The following is a 25062-nucleotide window of genomic DNA, read 5'->3' as shown; positions in this document are numbered from 1 at the left end:
CACTGATGCAAAGTACTTATTTAGTACCTCGCCCATTTCCTCTGCTCAACACAGATTCCCCCCACTGTTCTTAAGTGGTCCAATCTTTTCCCTGGCCACCCTCTTGCTTTTTACAGATGAATAAAAAGCTTTGGGATTCACCTTAATCCTACTTGCCAAGGACATTTCATGACCCCTCCTAGCCCTTCTAATGTCCCGCTTCAGTACCATCCTACTTTCTTTATACTCAATGGTCTTGCCTGTCCCCTCCCTTCTAGACCGTACAAAAGCCTCCTTTTTCTTTTTGACGAAGTTCACAATATCCCTCGTTATCCAAGGCTAAACTTCCCCTACGTATCCTTCGTTCTCTCAGGAACGTGACTTTCCTGAATCCTAATCAACTCGCTTGAAAGACTCCCACATATCCGATGTTGATTTACCTTCCAACAGCTGCACCCAATCCAAATTCTTCAATTCCTGTCTAATGTTATCGTAATTTACCTTTCCCCAGTTTAGCATCGTAACCCTATCCAAAAGTACCCTAAAACTTACGGATTTGTGGTCACTACTCCCAAAATGTTCTCCTACTGAAACCACAACCACCTGTCCAGGCTGATTCCCCAAAACCAGGTCCAGTACTACCCCTTCCCTCATAGAACTATCTACATATTACATCAAGAGGCCCTCATGGATGCACCTTACAAACTCTGCCCCATCCAAGCCCCTAGCCCAAGTCCCAGTTAATATAGGAGAAGTTAACTCCCCTACCACAAGAACCCTGTTTGTTTTGCACCTATCCAAAATCTCTCTACCTATCTGCTCCTCTATCTCTCACTGGCAGTTGGGGGGCCTGTAATAAACGCCCAACATTGTGATTGCCTCTTCCTATTCCTGAGCTCTACCCAGATTGCCTCATTGTATGAGCACTCCGTGGTGTCCTCCCACAGAATGGCTAGAATATTTTCCTGAACCAGTAATGATACTTCCGCCCCTCCAGTTTAAGTGGAACCCATCCTTCTTGTACAGGTCCCACCTGCCCCGGAAGAGATCCCAATGGTCCAGATATCTGAAACCCTCCCTCCTACACCACCAGTTTAGCCACGTGTTTAGTTGCACTATCCTCCTATTTCTAGCCTCACTGACATGTGACACAGGGAGTAATCCTGAGATTACAACCCTAGAGGTTCTGCTTTTTAGCTTACTGCCTAAATCCCTGAACTCCTTCTGCAGGACCTCATCACTCTTCCTGCCTATGTCGTTCATATCTATGTGTACTACGACCTCTGGCTGTTCACCGTCCCCCTTCAGGATGTCCTGTGTTCAGTGACTTCCTTGACCCTGGAACCAGGAAGGCAACATACCATCCTGGAGTCTCTTTCACTTCCACAGAAGCACCTATCTGTGCCCCTTACTCCAGAGTCCCCTATAACTATTGCTTTCCTGCACTTTGCCCTTCTCTGCTGAGCAACAGAGCAGTTGTGCTGCCACTGTTCTGGCTGCTGTTGTTTCCCCCTGATAGGCTATCCCCCACAACAGTATCCAAGACAGTATACCTGTTAGAGAGGGGGATAGCCACAGGAAATCTCTGCATTGACTACCTGCCCCTTCTAGTGGTCACCCATCTGTCTGCCAGCACTTTGGATGTAGCTACATCTCTAAAACCTCTATCTATGACGCCCTCCACTGCCTGCATGCTCCTAAGTGCATCCAACCAAACCACACAGTCTGTGAGGAGCTGCAATTGGGTACACTTCTTGCAGATGTAGTTGTCCAGAATGCCTGCAGCATCACAAATCTCCCACATCTGGCAATTGAAGCACTGCATCCCACTAATCCACATTTCTAGTTCTAATTAATTAATTAATTATTGACTAACCAGTAATTTAACACAGATTCAAATTTAATACAGACACAGATTCAAAGTTAGCAGATTCCCTCTTAGTCAATTAGATCACAGCCTTCCTATGAAGTCACCTCCCCCCCGCCACCCCCACCCCCCTCCCACAGTGCCCTCTGAGGGTCCCTGAGTGCCTTGGTGACCAAATCCAAAAGGGAAACTTGGCAATCTATCAGGACTGCTTTCAATTTGAAGATATGTGTACTGAAGTCAGGAGCCACACATTCCAATGCAATTTTGGAGATTTTAAATAGAAAACAAAAACGTTTATTACCAAAAGAAGAGAAAACTTAAACGCACAAGATTACACGTTAATCTTACGGAACTTCCTCCAAACGTCTCACACTTGGTTAGACTCACAAATAAGCACCCATTTAGGAAACAGTCCTTATTGATATTTCACCTTTAAAAAAAAAATCCAGTAATATTACCACAAGGCACCCACCATGGTTACTGTAGGAAAGAGGCATCACAGGGCTTCCACTTCTCTCCCACTCAGCTGTAGCAATTCAAGACTTTAGAATAACACCCTGCTTTCTGAAAGAACAGCCACTTTTCTGGATTGCTTGAAACTGCTTACTTTGCTTCTTTTCACAGCTCTCTCTCAGCACAGAGCACACTGCAGGAGGTCTTATATAGCCACTCCGCAACACACAGCTCCCAACCTCTCTTTAAATATACTTTTACTCTTTCATCTTTTCCTATTGTCCTTATCCTGCCCTGAAGTTTCCCTCTCCCAGGATATAGAACCCTTTATGTTGTCATTATGGCTGCCACCTTTGGGGGAAATAAAATGTAATATCTTTTCTTACTTATTCATATCTTCCCAGCTGTGAATCCCTTTTTACTCTCCTTTGAAATTTAACAACGGAACACAACAAACCTTTTTATCTCCTAATGCAAATTTTTACCATGTCTTATTTACCTGTGCAACATCCAACTTATCCCTGTTTTTCTTCAAGTGGCTGCCTTTCACACCTAGCCCCTTTGATATCTTTACCTTCGCAGACATTTAGTCCCTAGGTCAATTAGATTTGTCATGCACATACACACACATATACACAGCCCTCACAAGCCTGCTTCACAAAATATCACAGTAAACCCCCAAACTACTAAAAATTAATTACCCTTTCTTCACAATATCCAAGTGTGATGCTGTTGCAAAGCTAGGTGGGAAGGTAACAAGAACACAAAGAGCTGGAATTTATCAGTCCTCCGCGAATGGGCTGGGTAGCGGTGACGGTAGCAGGCCTGCAAAATGGAGAGTGCAGGAGGTGGATGAAGTGCCTGTCATCTTCTTGCCACCATGCAATGTTGGGGGAAAAGGGGAATGGCCATACCTCCCAATGCCCAATTGAGCCAGTTAAGTGGCCGATAAAAGGCCTCTTCCCATCTCTGCTGGGATTTAGCCAGGTTTGACTTTGATGATGTTGCAATTGCTGAGACCACACGTCACAAAAATCTAGTTGCATTTCTTGTGATGTTAAAGCCAGTGACACCCTAGCGATGTCAAAACAATGTCAAAGATGGTGCAGATCCTGACAAAGACAGAAGGAGGGAATGAGAGGGTCTGCCTGGTCAGAGATTGAGGTGCCAGATCCCGGGGGAGTGCAGTAACTGGGTTAATTCTTCTTCAACTCAAGCAGAAACGCTGTTTATAGATATCTTTGCTTAAATTCTCTGTTTTGCAATTTGATGACTGGGTCACAGTGGAAAAAAAAGAACCTTGAACTGAAGACGCAAACAATGCTTCATCAGTTTTCAGTGTCTGGAAATTTAAGCCTGCCAAATCAGCTATTGTAGCTCCAAAATATGATCCATGCATTATGACTGCTGTAGTCTTATTGCAGCTGCATGAAATGGGATTTGCAATTTCGAACTCGGATTTAAACCCAGAATGTGTTGGCCCGGGTAAAAGAGTCAGGTGCCCAGGCCAGGGGAAGTGAGGTGGAACCCGATAGATCGTGATTGGAAATAGTCAGAAATTGGAGCACTATGGAGGACAGACTGGGGGAGCTAGAAGCACCAATAGATCTGGGAGAAGTTATGGAGAGCATCAGCTCCATGCAGGCGGGGAAAGCACCAGGACCCGATGGGTTCCCGGCGGACTTCTATAAAAGATTTGCACCAGTCCTGGCCCCACACTTCAGGGACATGTTCGTGGACTCACTGGCAAGGGGCACCCTGCCCCCCCCACGCTAGCGCAGGCCACGATCTCACTTATACCTAAAAAGGACAAAGACCCGACAGAATGTGGATCATACAGACCCATGTCGCTGCTGAATGTTGATGCAAAAATACTTGCAAAGGTCCTGACCAAAAGGCTGGAAGGTTGCGAACCAGAGGTGGGCGCAGAGGACCAAACGGGCTTTGTCAACGGTAGGCAGCTCGCTGGGAACATCAGGCCGCTGCTGATGATAATGATCAGCCCCCGGGGAGAGAACACCAGAGGTGATCATCTCCCTGGATGCAGAAAAGGCCTTCCACAGAATCGAATGGAAGTACCTCCTTGAGGTACTGGAACGGTTTGGGCTAGGAGTGGGGTTCAGTGCCTGGGTGAGACTCCTATACAACGCTCCCATGGCGAGCGTTCGAACCAACACCACCAGCTCTGAATACTTCCAGCTACAAAGAGGCACAAGGCAAAGCTGCCCCCGTCCCCACTCTTGTTTGCGCTCATGATCGAACCCCTGGCGATAGCCCTGCGGGACACGAAAAGCTGGAATGACATCCAGAAAGGAGGCAGAGAGCATACAGTTTCACTCTTTGCGGATGACCTGCTCCTCTATGTCTCAAAGCTACAGGAGGGACTGAAGGCAATACTGCAGATCCTGAGGAGTTTGTAACCTTGTTGGGCTACAAATGTAACCTGGGCAAAAGTGAGGCATTCTCAGTGAACCCAAATGGGGGAGGGGCAAAGCTGGAGGGGCTCCCGTTTAAAACGGCCCAGAACAGATTACGTTACCTGGTAAGTGTGGTGATATACATCACTGTAAGTACACATAGGGTTAATGTACATACACTACACCTACCTAGACACTAGAGGGAACACCAGAGACATGACACACAGACAGTCAACCAATAGGTCAGTAAGATAGGACACGACCAACGGGCATTCACGATACACACAGAGGTGACATTACCACTGGGGGGCATTACACCAACCCATATATAAGGACACTGCACACATGGGGCGAAATTCTCCGGAAACGGCGTGATGTCCGCCGACTGGCGCCCAAAACGGCGCCAATCAGACGAGCATCGCGCCGCCCAAAGGTGCGGAATGCTCCGCATCTCTGGGGGCCGAGCCCCAACATTAAGGGGCTAGGCCGACGCCGGAGGAATTTCCGCCCCGCCAGCTGGCGGAAAAGGCCTTTGTTGCCCCGCCAGCTGGCGCGGAAATGACATCCCCGGGCGGCGCATGCGCGGGAGCGTTAGCGGCCGCTGACAGTTTCCCATGCATGCGCAGTTGAGGGAGTCTCTTCCACCTCCGCCATGGTGGAGACCGTGGCGGAGGCGGAAGGGAACGAGTGCCCCCACGGCACAGGCCCGCCCGCGGATCGGTGGGCCCCGATCGCGGGCCAGGCCACCGTGGGGGCACCCCCTGGGGCCAGATCGCCCCGCGCCCCCCCCAGGACCCCAGAGCCCGCCCACGCCGCCTTGTCCCGCCGGTAAGGTAGGTGATTCAATTTACGCCAGTGGGACAGGCAATTTATCGGCGGGGGGGGGCCCACCAACTGGCGCGGCGTGATTCCCGCCCCCGCCGAATCTCCGGTGCTGGAGACTTCGGCAACCGGCGGGGGCGGGATTCACGCCAGCACCCGCCGACTCTCCGACCCGGCGGGGGGTCGGAGAATGTCGCCCAAGATCTTCCTCTTTCCAATGGAGACACTCTGAGTACAGACACAGGGATGATTGAACATCACTCCCATCACATGGATTGTAGCAGACTGGTTAGTCAGTCTGAGTTGCTATAGCAGGATTAACAGTAGTGTCGAATCCAAGTAGGAGAATTGTTAATAGTTCAATAAACGTGTTGAAGCTATCTCCAAGTCTGAACCTTTATTTGTCAGAGTGCACATCAAGGAAGCAGCTTATGCTACGTCAAGAGCATAACAAAACAATAAGAACCCGAGAATTCCCAAACCGACATTGCAAAGAAGGAAAATCAAAGGGGGCTTGGCATTACTGAACCTACAATATTATCACTGGGCAGCAATGGCGGAAAGAGTGAGGGGTTGGGTACACAAACCCGTCTCAGAGTGGGTATGGATGGAGGAGGCCTCCTGTAAAGGAACAACCCTCTGGGCCCTGGCCACAGCAGCACTCCCATCCTCCTCAGCAAGATACACAACAAGCCCAGTGGTAGCGGCCACACTGAGAATGTGGGCCCAACTAAGAGTACTTCGGGCTGACTAACATGGCCCCCATCTGTGGCAATCACAAATTCCTCCAGCCATGCCAGACACCATCTTCAAGAGATGGAGACGGGATGGGACGGTCAGGGACTTTTACGTAGGACACAGATTGGCGACACTGGATGAACTGACAGAGAAGTGGGGACTGCCGACAGGACAAGAAATGAGACTCCTGCAAATAAAACACTTCCTACGCAAGGAGCCAGTAGGGTCCCCCGGGGCCCCAGAAACCACACTCTTAGAGGACCCGATAGGCACAAGCAGCAAAGAAGTGGGACTATGTGGGAATTTGTATGGGCAGTTACTGGACAGAGCGCGAACATCACTAGACGAGACCTAGGAGGAAATGGGAGGACGAACTGGGGACAGAGGAGGGATGGGGACTCTGGAGCGAAGCGCTGAGCAGAGTCAACTCCACCTTCTCCTGCTCAAGGCTCAGCCTCATGCAGCTCAAAGTGGTGCACAGAGCGCACCTGACCAGAACCCGAATGAGCAGGTTCTTCCCGGAGGTGGAGGACAAATGTGAGCGGTGCCAGAGGGGCCTGGCCAACCACACCCACATGTTCTGGGCTTGTCCCAAACTTGCTGGGTTCTGGACAGCCTTCTCCGAGGCAATGTCCAAAGTTGTGGGGGTAAGGGTGAAGCCATGCCCAATAGTGGCAATCTTCGAGGTATCAGAGCTACACATGGGGTAGGGGGCCAACACCCTCGCTTTCGCTTCCCTAATCGCACGCCGGAGAATCCTGCTTGGCTGGCGATCGGCAGCACCACCCACAGCTGCAGACTGGCTCGCTGACCTTTCGGAATTTCTCCACCTGGAAAAGATCAAATATGCCATCCGAGGGTCGGAGGAAGGCTTCCGAGATGCATGGGGGCAGTTCGTCAGCCTGTTCCAGAACCTGTTCGAGGCCAGCAACGAGGAGTAAGAGAGGAAAACGGGAGGAATAGGAAGAAAATGAGAAAGGAGAAAGGGGAAAATAAAGACAAGGGGTTGAACCATAGGAATACACAATCAGGGGTGGGGGGGGAGAGTAAGAGGAAAGGCTGGAATGTCACCAAAAAAGGGGAACAATGCCGGAGGGAGGGGGCAATATTTCCCCCCCCCCTCCCCCAAATCACAGGGCACACACAGCCAAAGTTGACGGGGAAGAAAAGAGAGGGAGGGAGGAGAGAAAGGGGAAGGACACAAAGGGGGGATGGGGGAGACGGGAGGGACTACAAGCCGAGCCAGAGGACGGCAAAATGTAGATAAAGTAAATTAAGGGAAGGACAGGATAAAGCTTTCTGGATACTACAATAAATTAACGCGGCAAACAATGTATAGAAGTGTTGATAAATGTGGAAAATGCCAATTTTAAAAAAATTGGAGCACCATACAGCACAGTGTGCAGGAGAGAGGCAGCAAAGGCTGGGGAGAGGGGCGAACAGGAATCAGAGAGAGAGTGGAACAGTGCAGCCTAGGTTGGCTCCATAAACTGCAGACAGCGAAAGGTGCAGGTGGAGTGACTGGCTGGCTGTTACCCAGTACCAGAAAGAGAGGGTGAGTGAATGCCCACACCACATACTGGTGCAACCAGCACTGGCAGCAGCTGACGGACAAACACCAATCACATCAGCAGGTAGAAGAAACTGCATGGTGGCTGGATCCACTTAATCATAAGAGAGGCCATGCACCAGCCTTTTAACAGAGGTGAAACCTCCCATGAGTAAGTCAGAGGGCAGAAGGGACTGATGTGAGAGGCTCACCCGCTTGTGGCAGGATGCCAATTAGGCTCCTTATGAGCCAACTGACACCAATTATCCCTGAGCCCACTGGAATGTTGCGGTGTCTCGGGGATTAAATGTGAGTCTCGCAGCTCTCTGATGTCTCCCAAAGGCTGCCGAGTAAACCATTTCAAGTCTATTTGCAGCTTCGGTGGGGGGCGTCTCTCATTGTCAGGTCCTCTGTTCCCGATTGAGAGACCCAGCAGTGGAGAGAGGAGGCCGCTGAAGACCATCTCCCTATCCTCATCTCCGACACCCCTGCCCTTTCTCCCGTGACGCCCATTTCGCCCTCGTGCACCTGCGCCCTGTGATTCAGCAATGATCATAGATTATCATACAATTTACAGTGCAGAAGGAAGCCATTCGGCCCATCGAGTCTGCACCGGCTCTTGGAAAGAGCACCCTACCCAAGGTCAACACCTCCACCCTATCCCCATAACCCAGTAACCCCACCCAACACTAAGGGCAATTTTGGACACTAAGGGCAATTTATCATGCCCAATCCACCTAACCTGCACATCTTTGGACTGACAAAGTCCTTGGAAAATGAATGGCAGCAGCCACCAGTCCCATGGACCCTGTCAGCAAAAGAGAGTTGTGGGCCAATTAGAGACTGGCAGCTATCGGGGTTAGGTTTTCCATCCCCGACTCCTTAATCCCAGGGAAGGCCCAATGCTGGCCAGTTCATTGGTTTGGACATTCACACTAGAAGCAATGGTGGTTCACCAACCAGTGAACAATACCCCCCCGCCACCCCCCCCCCCCCCCCCCCCCTCCCCACCAAGCAGGTTTCAGTGCAGCTATATTGCACCGTATCATCACAGCCCTTCGTAATTTTGCAATGCTCTACTAAAATTCCCTGTAATCTGCTCTCTCCGAAGGAGAAGAATCTGAGGCCTAATCAATGATTTATAAAGGTTTGACATAATGTCCTGGCATTTGTGCCGTATGCCTCTGATATAAATCTTGTTCTCCATACGTTTTTTGTTGAAAGTAGATGGAAAGTAGTTGAGCTGGCCTATCTGGCAAAATATAACTGCTACTAGCTTTAGAAACTTGGCACAGATCACGCAACAGATTTTTAAATGAGTCATACGGACTCGGAATATGAACTCTGTTTCTCACTCCACACATGTTGCAAGCCCTGCTGAGTTTATCCAGCATTTTCTGTTTCTATTTCAGATTTTTAGACTACAATTTTGGGGCTTATTATAGATTACCATGATTCACATGACTGGAGGCATTAAACAGATTTGTATATTTAACGCTGATGGTTGCTTGATATGACAGAGCTTGAGTACTGTTGAAACAAGAAACATATTGCTGGAACCTCTTGTTTTGTACTCATTGTACAATTCTTGCCAATCTGTCCTGATGAGTGCAAAATGAGGGGCAGTACGGTGGCACAGTGGTCAGCACTACTGCTTCACAGCACCAGGGACCGCGTTCGATTCCGACCTCAGGTCACTGCCTGTGTGGAGTTTGCACTTTCTCCCCGTTAGTGCGTGGGTTTTCTCCGGGTGCTCCGGTTTCCTCCCACAGTCCAAAGATGTGCAGGTTAGGTGGATTGATCATGCCAAATTGTCCCTTAGTGTCCAAAGGTTAACTGGTTGCAAGATTATGGGGATAAGGTGGGGGATTGGGCCTAGGTCTGGTACACTTTCAGAGGGTCGGTGCAGACCCGATGGGTAAAATGGTCTCCTTCTGTACTCTAGGTATGCTATGATTCTACAAAATGCTCCAACAACATGTCTCTTTTCTCAGCAATATTTACCATTGAAGCACTGCCTCAAAGTAATTCTCATGGAGAAAAGAATGTCACTTCCACCAATGTATTTCTGCTGAAGGTGTGAGGTGCACTAGCTGACAGACAATGACACCTATCAGATTGGTTCAGGGACCAAGGAAGTGGACCCACTGATTTGTAGAGGCAGCTCGGGAGGTTCCAGGGCCTAAATCATTGGTCAGGCCTCAGCTGGAGTATTGTCTACTTCTTGACAGCACGCTTTAGGAAGGATGTTAAGATCTTGGAGAGAGTGTACAGATACTGAGGAAGGTGGAGTTCTTCTTTGTATACAAAAGGTTACAGGGAAATTTAATAGAGATTTTCAAAATTATGAAATGTTGTGACAGAATAAATAAAGAGAAACGATGAGAGGAGGGTTGGCTTGGTAACCAATGGATACATATTTTAAGGCCATTCACACCTGAGGGGAGATAATAATTTTTTCATGTAGTGAGTGGCTTATGATCAGGAACGCATGGTCTGAAAGAGTGGTGGAATTTATACTTGGAAAAAAAAGATGGAGGGATTTGGGGAAAGGGAGGATTGCTTATTCAAAGAGCCGACACTGATGTGATGGACTGAATGGCCTCTTTCTGAGTTGTAAGATTCCATGACCTGGATGTTCTGGCCCCATCAATGACGGCAGGACAGGGAAATGTGGAGTGCGGTCCATCCCGCCCATAACTGTGTCAGCCTTTGGCGGGACTGGAAAATCCACCCCCCGCCACCATGATTCAAAAATAATTGCATGGTATCAAACTGGGTTCTGTTACTGTACAACTCACCCATGTGAACACCAAGGCTGCAGAATAGTTCAGGCACACCTCATCTGCCTTTCTCTGCAGGTGAATGATTACTGAGACATAAAGGAATGAGTAAAATTTTTAACAAGCTGCTATTTAGCAAACATATTCTCGCTTGTTTTCTCCGCATGGTGAAGGTTTATTTTGTAGCATTGCAACACCTAGCGCTGAATGTTAGGCAATAGATTTGGATGTGCTTGGTGGAGCGTTAAACTGTTTCAATAGTCCAAATTGCTGCATATGCTGAAAACATTATAAAAAAAGAATTACTGCAATCAAATGTGATTCTAAAAATTCAAAAACATTGCTTTTGATAAATAAGTCTTTGACTTGCACAATAGGTCCAGATAATTGGTGAGCAGCCCAACACTCATTATCGCACAATGAAACCGGCATTTAACCCAGAAGAAAACAAAAACAGTCCTGCGGGTTATGATGCAGCGCTCCTTCTGTACCAGATTAAAGAATCTGTACTGATTCCGCCTCCCACCACCCCCAATGGTATTACTGCATGATTGCACAGTAAACACCGTTTGCATATCTTTAGCAGGCCTGATCCGGTGTTCTCCGGGGCCTCCGCGATTCTCCGCCTCCGATTGGCTGAGATCTCTACGACGCGGTTCACTTGTGCTTTTAAAAATCATGAAAGCGGCCTGCACCCCCGCACCCCATCCTCCGCCATACTTTAGCCCCCCCACCCCCACCCAGCCGCCATCCACGCATCACGCCGCCCACTCAGAGGCAACGCGCACTGTAGCCCCTATGGGGGCACCGGACGAGGGCAGTGGCGCGTACCCCTGGCATGGGCACCACCAGCCAAAGGTTTCCCTGGCATCAGGGATGGGCACCAGGCCCAGAGGCTCCCATGGTGCCGGGCACCAATGGGGCCAGGGGTACTGAAATGGGGCGGAGGGAATGTGGGGACAGAGTCCGCAGTGCCAACCTGGGGCCACCATGTAGCCCAGTGGACCTGGTTGGGCACGGGGGTATGCACCATGCTAACATGTCGGCCTTTCACCTCCTGCAGACAATGGATATTGGAATTCAGCCAGTAATGATGGCCTTTCTGCTAGTCGCCGCAGCCCTGGGGGATGCCCTGCGACTGTACGAGCTGGAGCTGCTCGTGAAGGAGGAAGCTACAGCAGCGGAATGTGCCTCAGAGGAACAGGAGCCAACTGCCCAGGATGGAGAGCCAGCTGCCCATCAGGCTGAGGAGGAGAAGGTGCAAAGGAGTGCCGCATGAGGCCTTGCATGTACCTGCAGTGTCTGTCATTCGAGTACCTGCCGGACTGGGCATGCCGTCAAAGACACCTGTTGAACAGGGAGACATATCTGCCAGATCATGGCACACCTGGTACCATGGGGGTTTGGGGGAGGACACCCGCTCTCAGTGGCCGTCAAGGTGACGGTCGCCCTAAACATGTATGTGACGGGGTCCTACCAGGTGCCTAGTGGGGACCTGTCCGGGATTTCACAAACCTCGGGACACACATGTATCCGCGCCCAATATGCCCAATCGGCTCAATACATCCATTTCAATGTGGACCGAGCCCACCAGGATGCCCGGGCAGCATCGGCGGCATGCCCTTGTTCCAGAGGATGATCTACGGGATGCATGTCCCCCTTCGAACAACTGCAGATGACAGGCCGCTCTACACAAACTGAAAAGGCTTCCACTCGATGAACGTGCAGCTGATATGTGACCATCAGCTGTGCATTATGCACGTCTACGCCCAATACCCGGGCAGTGTGCATGACACCTTCATCCTTGCACATTCGACGCATCCTGACATGTTCGAGATGCCCCCCCCACCCAACTGGGGTGTTGGCTCCTGGACGACAGGGGTTATCCACTGCGGTCATGGCTGATGATGCCTATCCAGAGTCCACAGACTGACGTGGAGACCTGCTACAACGATGTCCGTGCAATGACCAGGAGCTTGATCGAGCGGTGCTTTGGCCCCCTGTGCCTGCACCACTCAGGAGGGGCCCTCCAGTATGATGCTGAGAGGGTCGCCTGCATCATAGCGGCCTGCTGCGTCCACAACATCGCAAAGCAGATGGGCGATGTGCTGGAGGAGGAGAATGAACGCAAGGAGGATGCAGGGGAGAGGGAAGGTGGGCAGGTCATGGTGCTCATGCAGGCACGGAGGCCACAGGACGTGTACGGCAGGGCGAACGCAGAAGGGATGCTCTGGTTGCCTCCAGGTTTACCGACTTGGGGGCGTGGGGGTACTGGCCAGAGGCACAGACATGCTTTCTGACCTTACGAGCCCTAACGCTACATCTAGGTGGATCCCCAGACGGTACATCAGGAATGGAGGTGGCCTGCTGTGATGCCCACCCTGTGACCTGTCCCCCACTACCTGGCACTGCCAGGCCTGACGCCCGCTCTGGTCTCGACCAGAGTCTGCATGCTCACGGCCATGGAGCACAAGGAGTGGACCATCGCTGTCTGGGACACTGCCACATGATGTTGCGACTGTGCCACCACCCTCTAGGTCTGTGCTACATCAGCCAGTGACTGCGCCATCTCCCTCTGCAACTGTGCCACCACCTCCTGTGCCTCCACTACGTCGGCCAGTGCCTGGGCAATGCCGCCAATGCTCTCAGCCACTGCCCGCTGTGACTGGATCACGCTGCAATGTCCAGGTGGCTTTGGCACATAGATGCCGCTGAGAGAGCAGCCCTGGCCTGGGCCTCAGCCGCTGCCTGCACAGATTGCCCCAGGCCTTGGACACGTTGATCGATAACTGAAGCTCTTGCCCTCAAGGCCTCCACCTTGGAGCCACCCGTGCGGAGTTGGCCTGGGCCGAAACCACCTCCTGCTCCTGCACGCGGTTGGACTCCTCCATCTGCACCTCCATTTATGTCGGACGGTCTAACCATGTTAGACTGTCCGATTCCCCATGTCCTGTCAATCCTCGCCCTCCCACGCATCCTCTACGTCGGTCAAAGCCTGGCATTCATCCTCCTCCTCCAGCACGTTGCCCCTCTGCTGTGCGATGTTGTGGAGGATGCAGCAGGCCACCACGATGTGGGCGACCTTCCCAGCACCATACCGCTGGGCCCCTTCAGAGCTGAAACGCATCTTCAGGATGCCAAAGCACTGCTCGATCATCCTCCTTGTCGCTGCATGGGCGTTGGTGTAACGGATCTTCACGTCGGCCTGTGGCCTCCGGATGGGTGTCATCAGCCATGACCGCAGTGGATACCCCCTGTCGCCCAGGAGCCAACTGCGCCTCGAATAGGCCGGGATTCATTGAGTGTGCCAGGATGAAAGCGTCATGCAAACTGCCTGGGTATTGGGTGCAGACGGGCATGATGTGCATCTGATGGTCACACACCAGCTGCACGTTCATGGAGTGAAACCCGTTTCAGTTTGTGTAGAGTGTCCTGTCATCTGCAGGTGCTCATTGGCCAACATGTATTCCATCGATCGTCAGAACCAATTCTCCACCCAATCACGTTCCCCAATTCCGGTGTCAGTCGAGGAGAATCCCACTCACTGCTTTTTGTGAACAAAGAAATCGCGCAGCATTACAATCAGAAAATGTCAATTCACATTATAACCCTGGTAAGTGAAACTCCGCATAGGAACTGCTACCTGGAAGGGGCGAAAGGGGAAGATCCAAAACTGGCCATAAACACTTTGGCATGTCCAGTGGAGAGTGAAAGGTGCTATATTAATGCAATTTAAATCATCTCTGAATGAACTCTCCCCCCGGCCAATGGCAAAGCTTGGCAGGCAAAGTACTGATCTTCGAGACTCCTGCTGAAACTGGGAGGGTTTGGGAGGGCACATCTGCCCCTGTGCCCTCCCAAAAATAGGAGCGCCCAAATTTCTGCCTGATCGTAATGAAATTTAAGAGGCAGATGAATATTTTGATATAGTGATCAGAAACTGTGAGGAAACAGGAAGTTTTGTCAGAACCTGATAGAAGGAAATTACAGGCCTAAATTGGATTCATACAAAACTCCTTCAGTATTGCAAAATTATACATATCGAGTGCATGTTATCTAAACATATATAGGGTGAAGAATATGACACAGAGCAGAAAGGAAATTGGAACAAAATATGTAATCATCTTCCACAACATGTGAATACAGAATTAAATGTTGACAAGTTACTTTAAACTGTTATTTTTGTTTCTGGAACAGGTATGTCATTGATTGGTTTGATCATCCCAATATCATTTGGAATTTGTGTGGCAAGGAAGTGGCCAAAACAATCAAAATTCATTGTGAAAGTAAGTGAGCACGTTTCTTCTGTTTGTCTAAAATATGTAGAATGCTCTCAAGTGAACAATGGAACAGGCCTGTGGGCGAGATTTTCCGATATTTACTCTAAATGCTGGCTCTGGCGACAAAACCAGCATGCAGCTCCCCGGCTGCACAGCCAGCGTTTAACACCAGATAATACAGCACTTAGAATGAATTGAAATGAGGTTCCCGAACCATTACGTCACCGGTGAGGGCCGGGAAAATCAGGAAAAGAGATCTCGCCCGTTGCAAACTCCATAATATTTCTTCTTCACAACAGGCTTTCCTTCCTATCTTTGTGTCATCTGAAATTTAGCTATATGTCTTCACTCCCCTCATGATGTTAATTGTAAAAAGTTGATACCCCAATGGGACTCCACTTGGCAAATACTGACAATCAGACAAAGACCCATTTTGGCAACTTACTGCTTTCTGCCAGCCAACCAAACTACTCTCCATGCTATTCATGTTACCCCCTATATCATGAGCCTTTATGTTTTGCAACAACCTTTGATGTGGCACCACATCAAATGCTTTCTGGAAATCCAAGTACTGCACGTCTACAGTACTGCCGGCCCCCGCGCAACACGGTGGAGCCCTACAGGGGCTCGGCGTGGTGGAACATAGGCCCTCCCGGAATGAACGCGCCCGCTGATCGGTAGCCCCTGGAGTCGAATCACCCTGCCCCCCCCCCCCATCAGACGGCCCCTGCAGCCAGAACGGCGAGGTCCCACCGGGTGGGACCACATGTGAACCAGGCTGGAGGGACTCAGCGGGCACTCGCCCCGTCGAGCGTGGAGAATCGCTGTGGGGGCCGCTTTCAATGGCCCCGACTGGCACCGCGTTGACCGCACGCGGAAAATCGCAGAAGCGCCATCTCACTGGATTTCCGGCATGGGCAGCTATTCTCCGGCCCCGCGCCTGGCACGATTCCGGCGCGGAGGTCGGAGAATCCCACCCAGGATTTTGTGCAAGAGATGCAGGGGGAACGTAAGGGAGAATGTCTTTACACAATATGTGATAACGACCCAAAATTCACTGTTCACTAGGGTGGCCAAAGCAGAGACAATCAATGATTCCAACTGGAAATTAGATAAGCACTTGAAGGAAATAAACTTTTAAGCGCGGGAACGGGATTGACTGGATTGCTCAACAAAGCCTTCTGTGCCGTAAATTACTCTATGGCATTATGATGACCTTTTGTCAGAACTGGAGCCATCAACATAAAACAGTAACTCTTCTTCACTCTCCACAGATGCAGTTTGACCTGCTGAATATTTCCAGTACGTTCGGTTTTTGTTACAGCAGTATTTTGCTTTTATATTGGGAAAATTAGAATTTTGTTTCCATAAAGTGCACAGCATAATATCAACAATAACCACAATGAACATGTTCAGACTGAATAACATCTGCTTAGCATGAACTTGGCCTGGAGTCTCTCTATGACTTCCGTATGAGTGTCACGATAGCCTGGTGGAAACAGTTTAAATATTTTTTTAAATCAAAGGAGTTTAAATATAAGTCAGCCGCAGTAATAAACATTTTTCACCGAAGCGTCCACATCTTTTCTGCTCATTCAAAAGCAGAACACACCCAGAAAACTGGCCGCACTTCCAAGTTGGATAGATGAGAATCTGCCGATTGTGCAGTGAAACTGCCTTTGGTGCACATTTTGGCAGATTACACTGCAAATCCTGAATGGAGTGTGGGGAATAGTGTGGAGGCCGGGAACACATGTCTTCCAAATCTCCCTTTGCCTTCCAGTTGTCTTGGAGCAAGCCTGAACTTCCCCAACGATTCACCCCACTTTGGTCTCTGAAGCCCACTAGATCCCACTAGGAGTAGGTGTTAGGATGGTTCCAAGCCGTTAGCAATCTCCAAAAATGGTAAGCAAAAGGAACCAACCTAAAAGAGGTCAATCAGTTTATGAATGCAGGCTCTAGGTTCATCGTAAAAATTCTTTTTTTCCCTGCTTTATTGAATGATAAAGACCTTGGGTTCCCCCCCTGCATTTGCTGTTCTCCAACCCGAACCCTAACCCTAATCCCCCCCACTGTTTCCACGCTGCCCCCCATCACTAGCCTCATTAGCTTCCTTTTTGCAGAAAGCACTTAGCTCCTTTGATGTGGTGAGGAGTTGTCAATCATAGCAAGAGTATCAAAGCAGGGTACCCACAGCCCTAGCACACCAACCCCATGTCCCTTGGGGAGCACCCCCCCACAGCCTGGCAGCAGCAGAGGGGCACATTATCAATGCCCAGACCGGACTTCTGGTAACAGTAATGTGCTGAACAGACGCACATCAGGTGGCTCTCCTCCAGAACACAACCGAAATCGGCATTTTTAGTCGAAATTAGCCCAAATATTTGGACTTATCTCACCCACAATTAAGAAAGGGAGAGGATAGGAACAACATGCCAGCAAATGGGAGCTTGAGAGGCCGCAGAGACAGCAGGTGCAGAGGGAAAAGCCACGTGCAGCGGCTGGACGAGTTGGTGGACTCACGAGGCGAGGGGTGCATGGCCACCCCAAAGAGAGGGAGACAGACAGCCCGAACAACGGCCTCCCCCGGCCCCTCCGGAGATGGATGGAAGAGTTTCCTGATGAAGGAACTGATGGCAATGAAGGAGGCGATACAAGTGGAGGTCCAGGTGGCAGTCAAGGTTGCAGTGATGGAGGCGTTGGTCGCCTTGCAGACAGCGAGGGATTGGGGAGGAAACTGGAGGCACAAGGGAAGACGATTATTGAGCTGGAAAAGGTGTCGACGGTCCAGGATTGTCGCTCTGGAGGCCGAAATCAAAAGGTTGGGGGCGCCCCAGGAGAGCCTGAAGAGGAAGTCGAGGATCAGGACGGGAGGTCACATTAGGTCCCGGCGGTAGAACATCCGGATCGTGGGCCTGCCGAATGTGATCGAGGGCAGGGTCCTGACGGACTATATGGCTCAGATGCTGGAGGGACAGCGTCCCCAAAACACAGAAGATCGAGAAGGCACACAGCTCACTCCGACCGAAGCCCAAGGCAGCCAAGGGCAATAATTGCCAAACACACACACATTAACTGTGTACAGGACCCATTGACAGACCGATCAAACCCCAGAACTGCGAAAAAGACAGGCATGACCAGGGAGCTGGGAGCATTCATGGAGCAGATGTGGGCAGTGGACCCATGGCGGTTCCCACCTGCTGAGAAGTAATTATCATTCTTTTCACTGGTACACAAGGTATACACCTGTATTGACTTCTTTGCAGTAGGGAAAATGCTTCCAGACATAGTAAGAGCTGAATACTCCGTGATTGTAATCTCCGACCATGCTGCACATTACATGGATATGAGATTGGAGACGGGCCGTGCGCGCATTGAGGTTGGACACAGACATCTTGGCCGACAAGGTCTTTTGCCAGAAAACATTACAGGCCATGGGCGACCACATTACTAACAACCAGAATGGGGAAGTCTCACCTTCCACGTTCCGGGAGGCACTGAAGGTGGTGTTTCGGGGCGAGATTATAACCTACAAGGCTCATAGAGACAGGGAAGAGAGGGCAGCCAGGCAGCAATTGATCAACTCCGTCCTGGAGGTCGACAGAATGTACTCCGAGGCCCCAACTATAGACCTTCTGGCAGATAGGAAAATGCTACAAAAGGACTTTAACCTGCTATCCACTAGGAAGGCAGTGCGCCAAGTCCTCCACACACGGGGAGATTTTATGAACACGGAGAGATGGTTAGCTGCCTGTTCGCTCACCAGCTGAGAAACTAGGCAGCTATGAGGGAAATAGCCCAGGTTGGACGGCATGGCAGCTCACTGGTTAGCACTGTTGCTTCACAACGCCAGGGTCCCGGGTGCGATTCAAACTTGGGACACTGTTTGTGCGGATTTTGCACGCTCTCCTCTTGTTTGCGTGGATTTCCTCCAGATGCTCCTGTTTCCTCCCACGAATCCCGAAAGATGTGCTGTTAGGTGAATTGGACATTCTGAATTCTCCCTCAGTGTACCCGAACAGGTGCCGGAGTGTGGCGACTAGAGGATTTTCACAGTAATTCCATTGCAGTGTTAATGTAAGCCTACTTGTGATTATTATTAAAAGACAGCAGAGGCGGACTGGTAGCCGAACCAAAAAAGGCCAAGCATTTGAGGCCTTCGACCGGGGACTGTACATGGTACTCTGAGCTCCCCCCGATGGGGACTCGGGGATGAAACGGTTCCTCGATTGACAAGACATGCCAATCATGAGGGACGATAGACAGAGGGAGCTGGAAGCACCAATAGGACTGGGTCAGGTCATGGAGAGCATCAACTCCATGTAGGCGGGGAAGGCGCCGGTACCCGATGGATTCCCGACAGACTTCTATAAAACATTTGCATCAGCTCTGGCCCCGCACATAGAGGAGGTGTTCGCCGACTCGCTAGCAAGGGGCCCCATGCCTCCTATGCTAACACAGGCCATGATATCGCTGATACCCAAGAAAGCCAAAGACCCAACAGGATGCAGATCATATAATCCATTTCGCTCCTTATGTAGATGCGAAAATACTCACTGAAGTCCCTGCCATGAGAAGAGAAAAAGGCAATGCTGGGAGCACCTTTGCATGTTCCGGGATGTGGTTTCTCATATCTGTCAGCTTCTCTAGTGCAAGCTGAAGCTGCAAAGACTCTGGAGGAATAATGCGGAGCTCCTGGCCTGCACTGAGTGAATGGTTGTCCAGGTTCCGTTTAAATATGGTGCCTGAACCTCCAATCCCATGAGGCAACAGCGGGGCGGATGACTTTCTGCCCATCCTGCCATTAAATGTGCTGAGCTCCTCAGTCATGCATAAATAAAAAGCTGACAAGCAGAAGATCACACATGTTCACCCAATAGGGATCACACCAACATCTCTGCCTGCCACAGCTCTCAGTCTCCACAATAGAAAATTCCACCAGTAAATCACGGATGCAAACTGCTTTTCCCACTGCTTCCTCTCATTTGTAATGTGATTGGTGATACAATGCACACTGCGCTGCCTTTAGAATGCTCTTTAATGGTGTGCTGACTTAAATAACCAATGTTTGTGTTTCTTCATAGATTGGAACAGTTGCAGGTGCATCCATATTAATTGTTATAGCAGTGGTAACCTCACTACTGTACAAAGGCTCGTGGAATGCAGGTTTACCATTGTTAATTATTGGAATCATCAACCCACTGATTGGTTACACAATTGGTTTTATTTTGGCTGGGCTTGTACAGCAATCATGGACCATGTAAGTTAACATTCTAACTCTGTATCTTTACAGTCTCACAGTCCTCATGCTGCAGACGCACCATGTTAGCTTGTTGGACTGCTCTTTCCAGTGATGTTCTGGCAATATTCAGATTCCCCTTAATAAATTGTGCTAAATGTGGCAAATGAATTATTGCTATTTTACGATCCCAGTTGATGTTTTAAATGGACAGGAACAGGGCAGCACGGCGGCACAGTGGTTAGCATTGCTGCCTACGACGCTGAGGACCCGGGTTCGAATCCTGGCCCTGGCCTACGACGCTGAGGACCCGGGTTCGAATCCTGGCCCTGGGTCACTGTCCGTGTGGAGTTTGTACGTTCTCCCTGTGTCTGCGCGGGTTTCACCCCCACAACCCAAAGATGTGCAGGTTAGGTGGATGGGCCACGCTAAATTGCCCCTTAATTGGAAAAAATAATTGGGTACTCTAAATTTTTTTTTTTTTTAAATGGACAGGTAGATTCCTGGCTGAAAAGACAGAAATGTTTACTTTTTTTAGAAACGTGGAGGAACTCAGTTTTTAACAAGAAACATTTTTTTTTTAAACATGGTAAGTTTATAATAATATATGGTAAACCACTGTATTGCGTTGTGTTGTGTTGTACATGCCTGGGCTTGTCCCGGCTGGCTCCGCCTGTGGCTCCTCCCCTCGGGCTCATGTATAAAGACGGCTAGTCTCCGCCTCTGATCCAATTCGGGATCCGAGGCCAGGAATCTTGCTGTTTAGTGTATTAAAGCCTTAGTTACGTTCATCACTCGTCGTGTGTTTATTGATGGCATATCAATTTAATACACTAAACTTCTAAGATGAACTCATCACTCAAGCCTGATCGCCTGGAGCTGGACCCACAGGCAGCCGACGCCACGGCAACATTCGAGCACCGGCTAAGCTGCTTCGAAGCGTAACTCGGATCCTTCACCGACCTCCAAAAGAAGCAGATCCTCCACGCACGGGTGAGCCCGCAAGTCTTTCTTCTCATCAGGGACGCCCCCTCGTATACGGAGGTGATAATGCTGCTGAAAGGACAATATGTGAAGTCTGTAAACGAGGTGTATGCTTGCCACGAGACGACAACGCCCTGGGGAATCACTAGCAGAATTCCTGCGTGCTTTGCGTGTACTCTGCCGGAACTGTGATTGCCAGGTGATATCGGCTACCCAGCACGCGGAGCTGCTGATCAGGTACGCTTATGTCACAGGCATGAAATCAAACTATATCCACCAGCGATTGCTGGAAGGGGGTATACTCGGTCTCCCAGAGACATTGCAACTCTCCAACTCTCTGGAGGTGGCCTCCCAGAACATGGAGGCCTACACCTCCGACCACGCAGCACCCTCGTGGACTTCGTGAGTGCAGCCATCATCCGACCCGGGTGCGACACAAGCCTGTGCCGCACAGCGATCCGCCAATGCCGAAGCCCGAGGTGCTACTTTTGCGGCCAGGGTAATCACCCCAGACACGGAACGTGACTTGCAACGGGTGTGGGAGGAAGGGCCACTTTGCAAAGTCTGCCAGGCCCGATCTCTCCCTAAAACTTCTAGGCCCAACAGCGCTGCCTACTGCCTGTTGGGGCCGCCCCAGCCGCCACGCCACCCGCCATGTGCGACCCGTGGGCGCCGCCATCTTCGCCGCAATCTTCAATTCCGGCCGCCATGTGCGACCCATGGGGGCCGCCATCTTTAACGCAATTTTGTTCTCCACCCGCCACGCGCGACCCATGGGGGCAGCCATCTTGAACGCCATCGCTGCTGCCACCCGCCACGCGCGACTCATGGGGGCCACCATCTTGGGACCACTCCGCAGCCTCCCGGGAGCCCAGCTCACCCGATCGTACACTGGCCGCCGCTACCTCCGACCAGCCTACCAACCGCCTTCCGAAGCTCGCCTCCATCACGCTCGACCAGTCCCAGCCCCATCACCTCACAAAGTCTACGATGACTGTCCGGATCAACGGGCACGAGGCGGCCTGTTTTTTCGACTCCAGGAGCACAGACAGCTTCATACACCCAGATATGGTAAGGGCTGCTCCCTCCCAATTTTACCCATGACCCAGAAAATTTCCCTGGCTTCCGGATCCCATGCAGTAGAAATCCGGGGGTACTGTGTTGCGACCCTTGCTGTACAAGGCATAGAGTACGCTAACCTCAAACTCTATGTCCTTCCCCATCTCTGTGCTGCCCTATTACTGGGGCTCGACTTCCAGTGCCACCTCCAAAGCCTTACTTTAAAGTTCGGTGGATCCCTGCCCCCCCTCACCGTCTGTAGCCTCGCGACCCTTCAGGTCGCTCCACCCTCGCTCTTCGCAAATCTCACCCCAGACTGTAAGCCCGTCGCTACCAGGAGCAGACGATACACTGCCCGGGACAGGGCCTTCATCAGGACGGAGGTCCAGCGACTCCTGCGAGAGGGGATCATTGAGGCTAGTACCAGCCCCTGGAGAGCCCAAGTGGTGGTCGTCAAGACTGGGGAGAAGCACCGGATGGTCATCGATTACAGTCAGATCATCAACTGGTACACGCAGCTCGATGCGTACCCCCTCCCCCGCATATCTGACAGGGTCAACCAGATTGCGCAAGTCTTCTGCACAGTTGACTTGAAGTCCGTGTACCACCAGCTCCCTCTCTGCCCGGAGGACCACCAATACACTGCCTTCGAGGCAGGTGGCCGCCTCTACCACTTCCTCAGGGTCCCCTTCGGCGTCACCAATGGGGTCTCGGTCTTCCAAAGAGAAATGGACCAAATGGTTGACCAGTATGGGCTGCAGGCCACGTTCCCGTACTTAGATAATGTTACCATCTGCGGCCATGACCAGCAGGACAATGACGAAAACCTCCGGCACTTCCTCCACACCGTTAAACTCCTGAACCTCACCTATAATAAAGAAAAATGCGTTTTCCGCACAACCCGCCTAGCCATCCGCGGCTACGTCGTGGAACACGGAGTCCTAGGGCCCGACCCCGACTGTATACCATAAGACCATAAGACATAGGAGCGGAAGTAAGGCCATTCGGCCCATCGAGTCCACTCCACCTTCAATCATGGCTGATTTCAACTCCATTTACCCGCTCTCTCTCCATAGCCCTTAATTCCTCGAGAAATCAAGAATTTATCAACTTCTGTCTTAAAGACACTCAACGTCCCGGCCTCCACCGCCCTCTGTGGCAATGAATTCCACAGACCCACCACTCTCTGGCTGAAGAAATTTCTCCTCATCTCTGTTCTAAAGTGACTCCCTTTTATTCTAAGGCTGTGCCCCCGGGTCCTAGTCTCCCCTGATAATGGAAACAACTTCCCTACATCCACCCTATCTAAGCCATTCATTATCTTGTAAGTTTCTATTAGATCTCCCCTCAACCACCTAAACTCCAATGAATATAATCCCAGGATCCTCAGACGTTCATCGTATGTTAGGCCTACCATTCCTGGGATCATCCGTGTGAAGTTCCGCTGGACCCGCTCCAGTGCCAGTATGTCCTTCCTGAGGTGTGGGGCCCAAAATTGCTCACAGTATTCTAAATGGGGCCTAACTAATGCTTTATAAAGCTTCAGAAGTACATCCCTGCTTTTATATTCCAAGCCTCTTGAGATGAATGACAACATTGCATTTGCTTTCTTAATTACGGACTCAACCTGCAAGTTTACCTTTAGAGAATCCTGGACTAGGACTCCCAAGTCCCTTTGCACTTCAGCATTATGAATTTTGTCACCGTTTAGAAAATAGTCCACGCCTCTATTCTTTTTTCCAAAGTGTAAGACCTCGCACTTGCCCACATTGAATTTCATCGGCCATTTCTTGTACCACTCTCCTAAACTGTCTAAATCTTTCTGCAGCCTCCCCACCTCCTCCATACTACCTGCCCCTCCACCTATCTTTGTATCATCGGCAAACCTAGCCAGAATGCCCCCAGTCCCGTCATCTAGATCGTTAATATATAAAGGGAACAGCTGTGGCCCCAACACTGAACCCTGCCGGACACCACTCGTCACAGGTTGCCATTCCGAAAAAGAACCTTTTATCCTAACTCTCTGCCTTCTGCCTGACAGCCAATCGTCAATCCATGTTAGTACCTTGGCTCAAATACCATGGGCCCTTATTTTACTCAGCAGTCTCCCGTGTAGGCACCTTATCAAAGGCCTTTTGGAAGTCAAGATAGATAACATCCATTGGCTCTCCTTGGTCTAACCTATTTGTTATCTCTTCAAAGAACTCTAACAGGTTTGTCAGGCACGACCTCCCCTTACTAAATCCATGCTGACTTGTCCTAATCCGACCCTGCACTTCCAAGAATTTAGAAATCTCATCCTTAACAATGGATTCTAGAATCTTGCCAACAACCGAGGTTAGGCTAATTGGCCTATAATTTTCCATCTTTTCCCTTGTTCCCTTCTTGAACAGGGGGGTTACAACAGCGATTTTTCAATCCTCTGGGACTTTCCCTGACTCCAGTGACTTTTGAAAGATCATAACTAACGCCTCCACTATTTCTTCAGCTATCTCCTTTAGAACTCGAGGATGTAGCCCATCTGGGCCTGGGGATTTATCAATTTTTGACCTCTTAGTTTCTCTAGCACTTTCTCCTTTGTGATGGCTACCATATTCAACTCTGCCCCCTGACTCTCCGGAATTGTTGGGATATTACTCATGTCTTCTACTGTGAAGACTGACGCAAAGTACTTATTTAGTTCCTCAGCTATTTCCTTGTCTCCCATCACTAGATTATCAGCGTCATTTTGGAGCGGCCCAACGTCAACTTTTGCCTCCCGTTTGTTTTTAATGTATTTAAAGAAACTTTTACTATCATTCCTAATGTTACTGGCTAGCCTACCTTCATATTTGGTTCTCTCTTTCCTTATTTCTCTCTTTGTTATCCTCTGTTTGTTTTTGTAGCCTT

General features: G+C 50.3%; 1 protein-coding gene across 1 annotated transcript in view; it reads left to right on the top strand.

Moving 5' to 3' along the window:
- The window catches only part of LOC140408707 (sodium-dependent organic anion transporter-like), a 102770-nt gene that overhangs the window by 61854 nt on the left and 15854 nt on the right, over positions 1–25062 (top strand). Inside the window, exons 3-4 of the mRNA XM_072496293.1 lie at positions 14809–14897; positions 19976–20151. Coding sequence (XP_072352394.1) covers positions 14809–14897; positions 19976–20151 — 265 coding nt within the window. The remainder of the gene's footprint in view (positions 1–14808; positions 14898–19975; positions 20152–25062) is intronic.

This window comes from Scyliorhinus torazame, chromosome 3, assembly GCF_047496885.1.
Source record: "Scyliorhinus torazame isolate Kashiwa2021f chromosome 3, sScyTor2.1, whole genome shotgun sequence".
In the NCBI taxonomy this organism is placed as follows: Eukaryota; Metazoa; Chordata; class Chondrichthyes; order Carcharhiniformes; family Scyliorhinidae; genus Scyliorhinus; species Scyliorhinus torazame.
The sequence above is the reverse complement of the archived record's forward strand: the minus strand, read 5'-3'. Positions and strand labels throughout refer to the sequence as shown.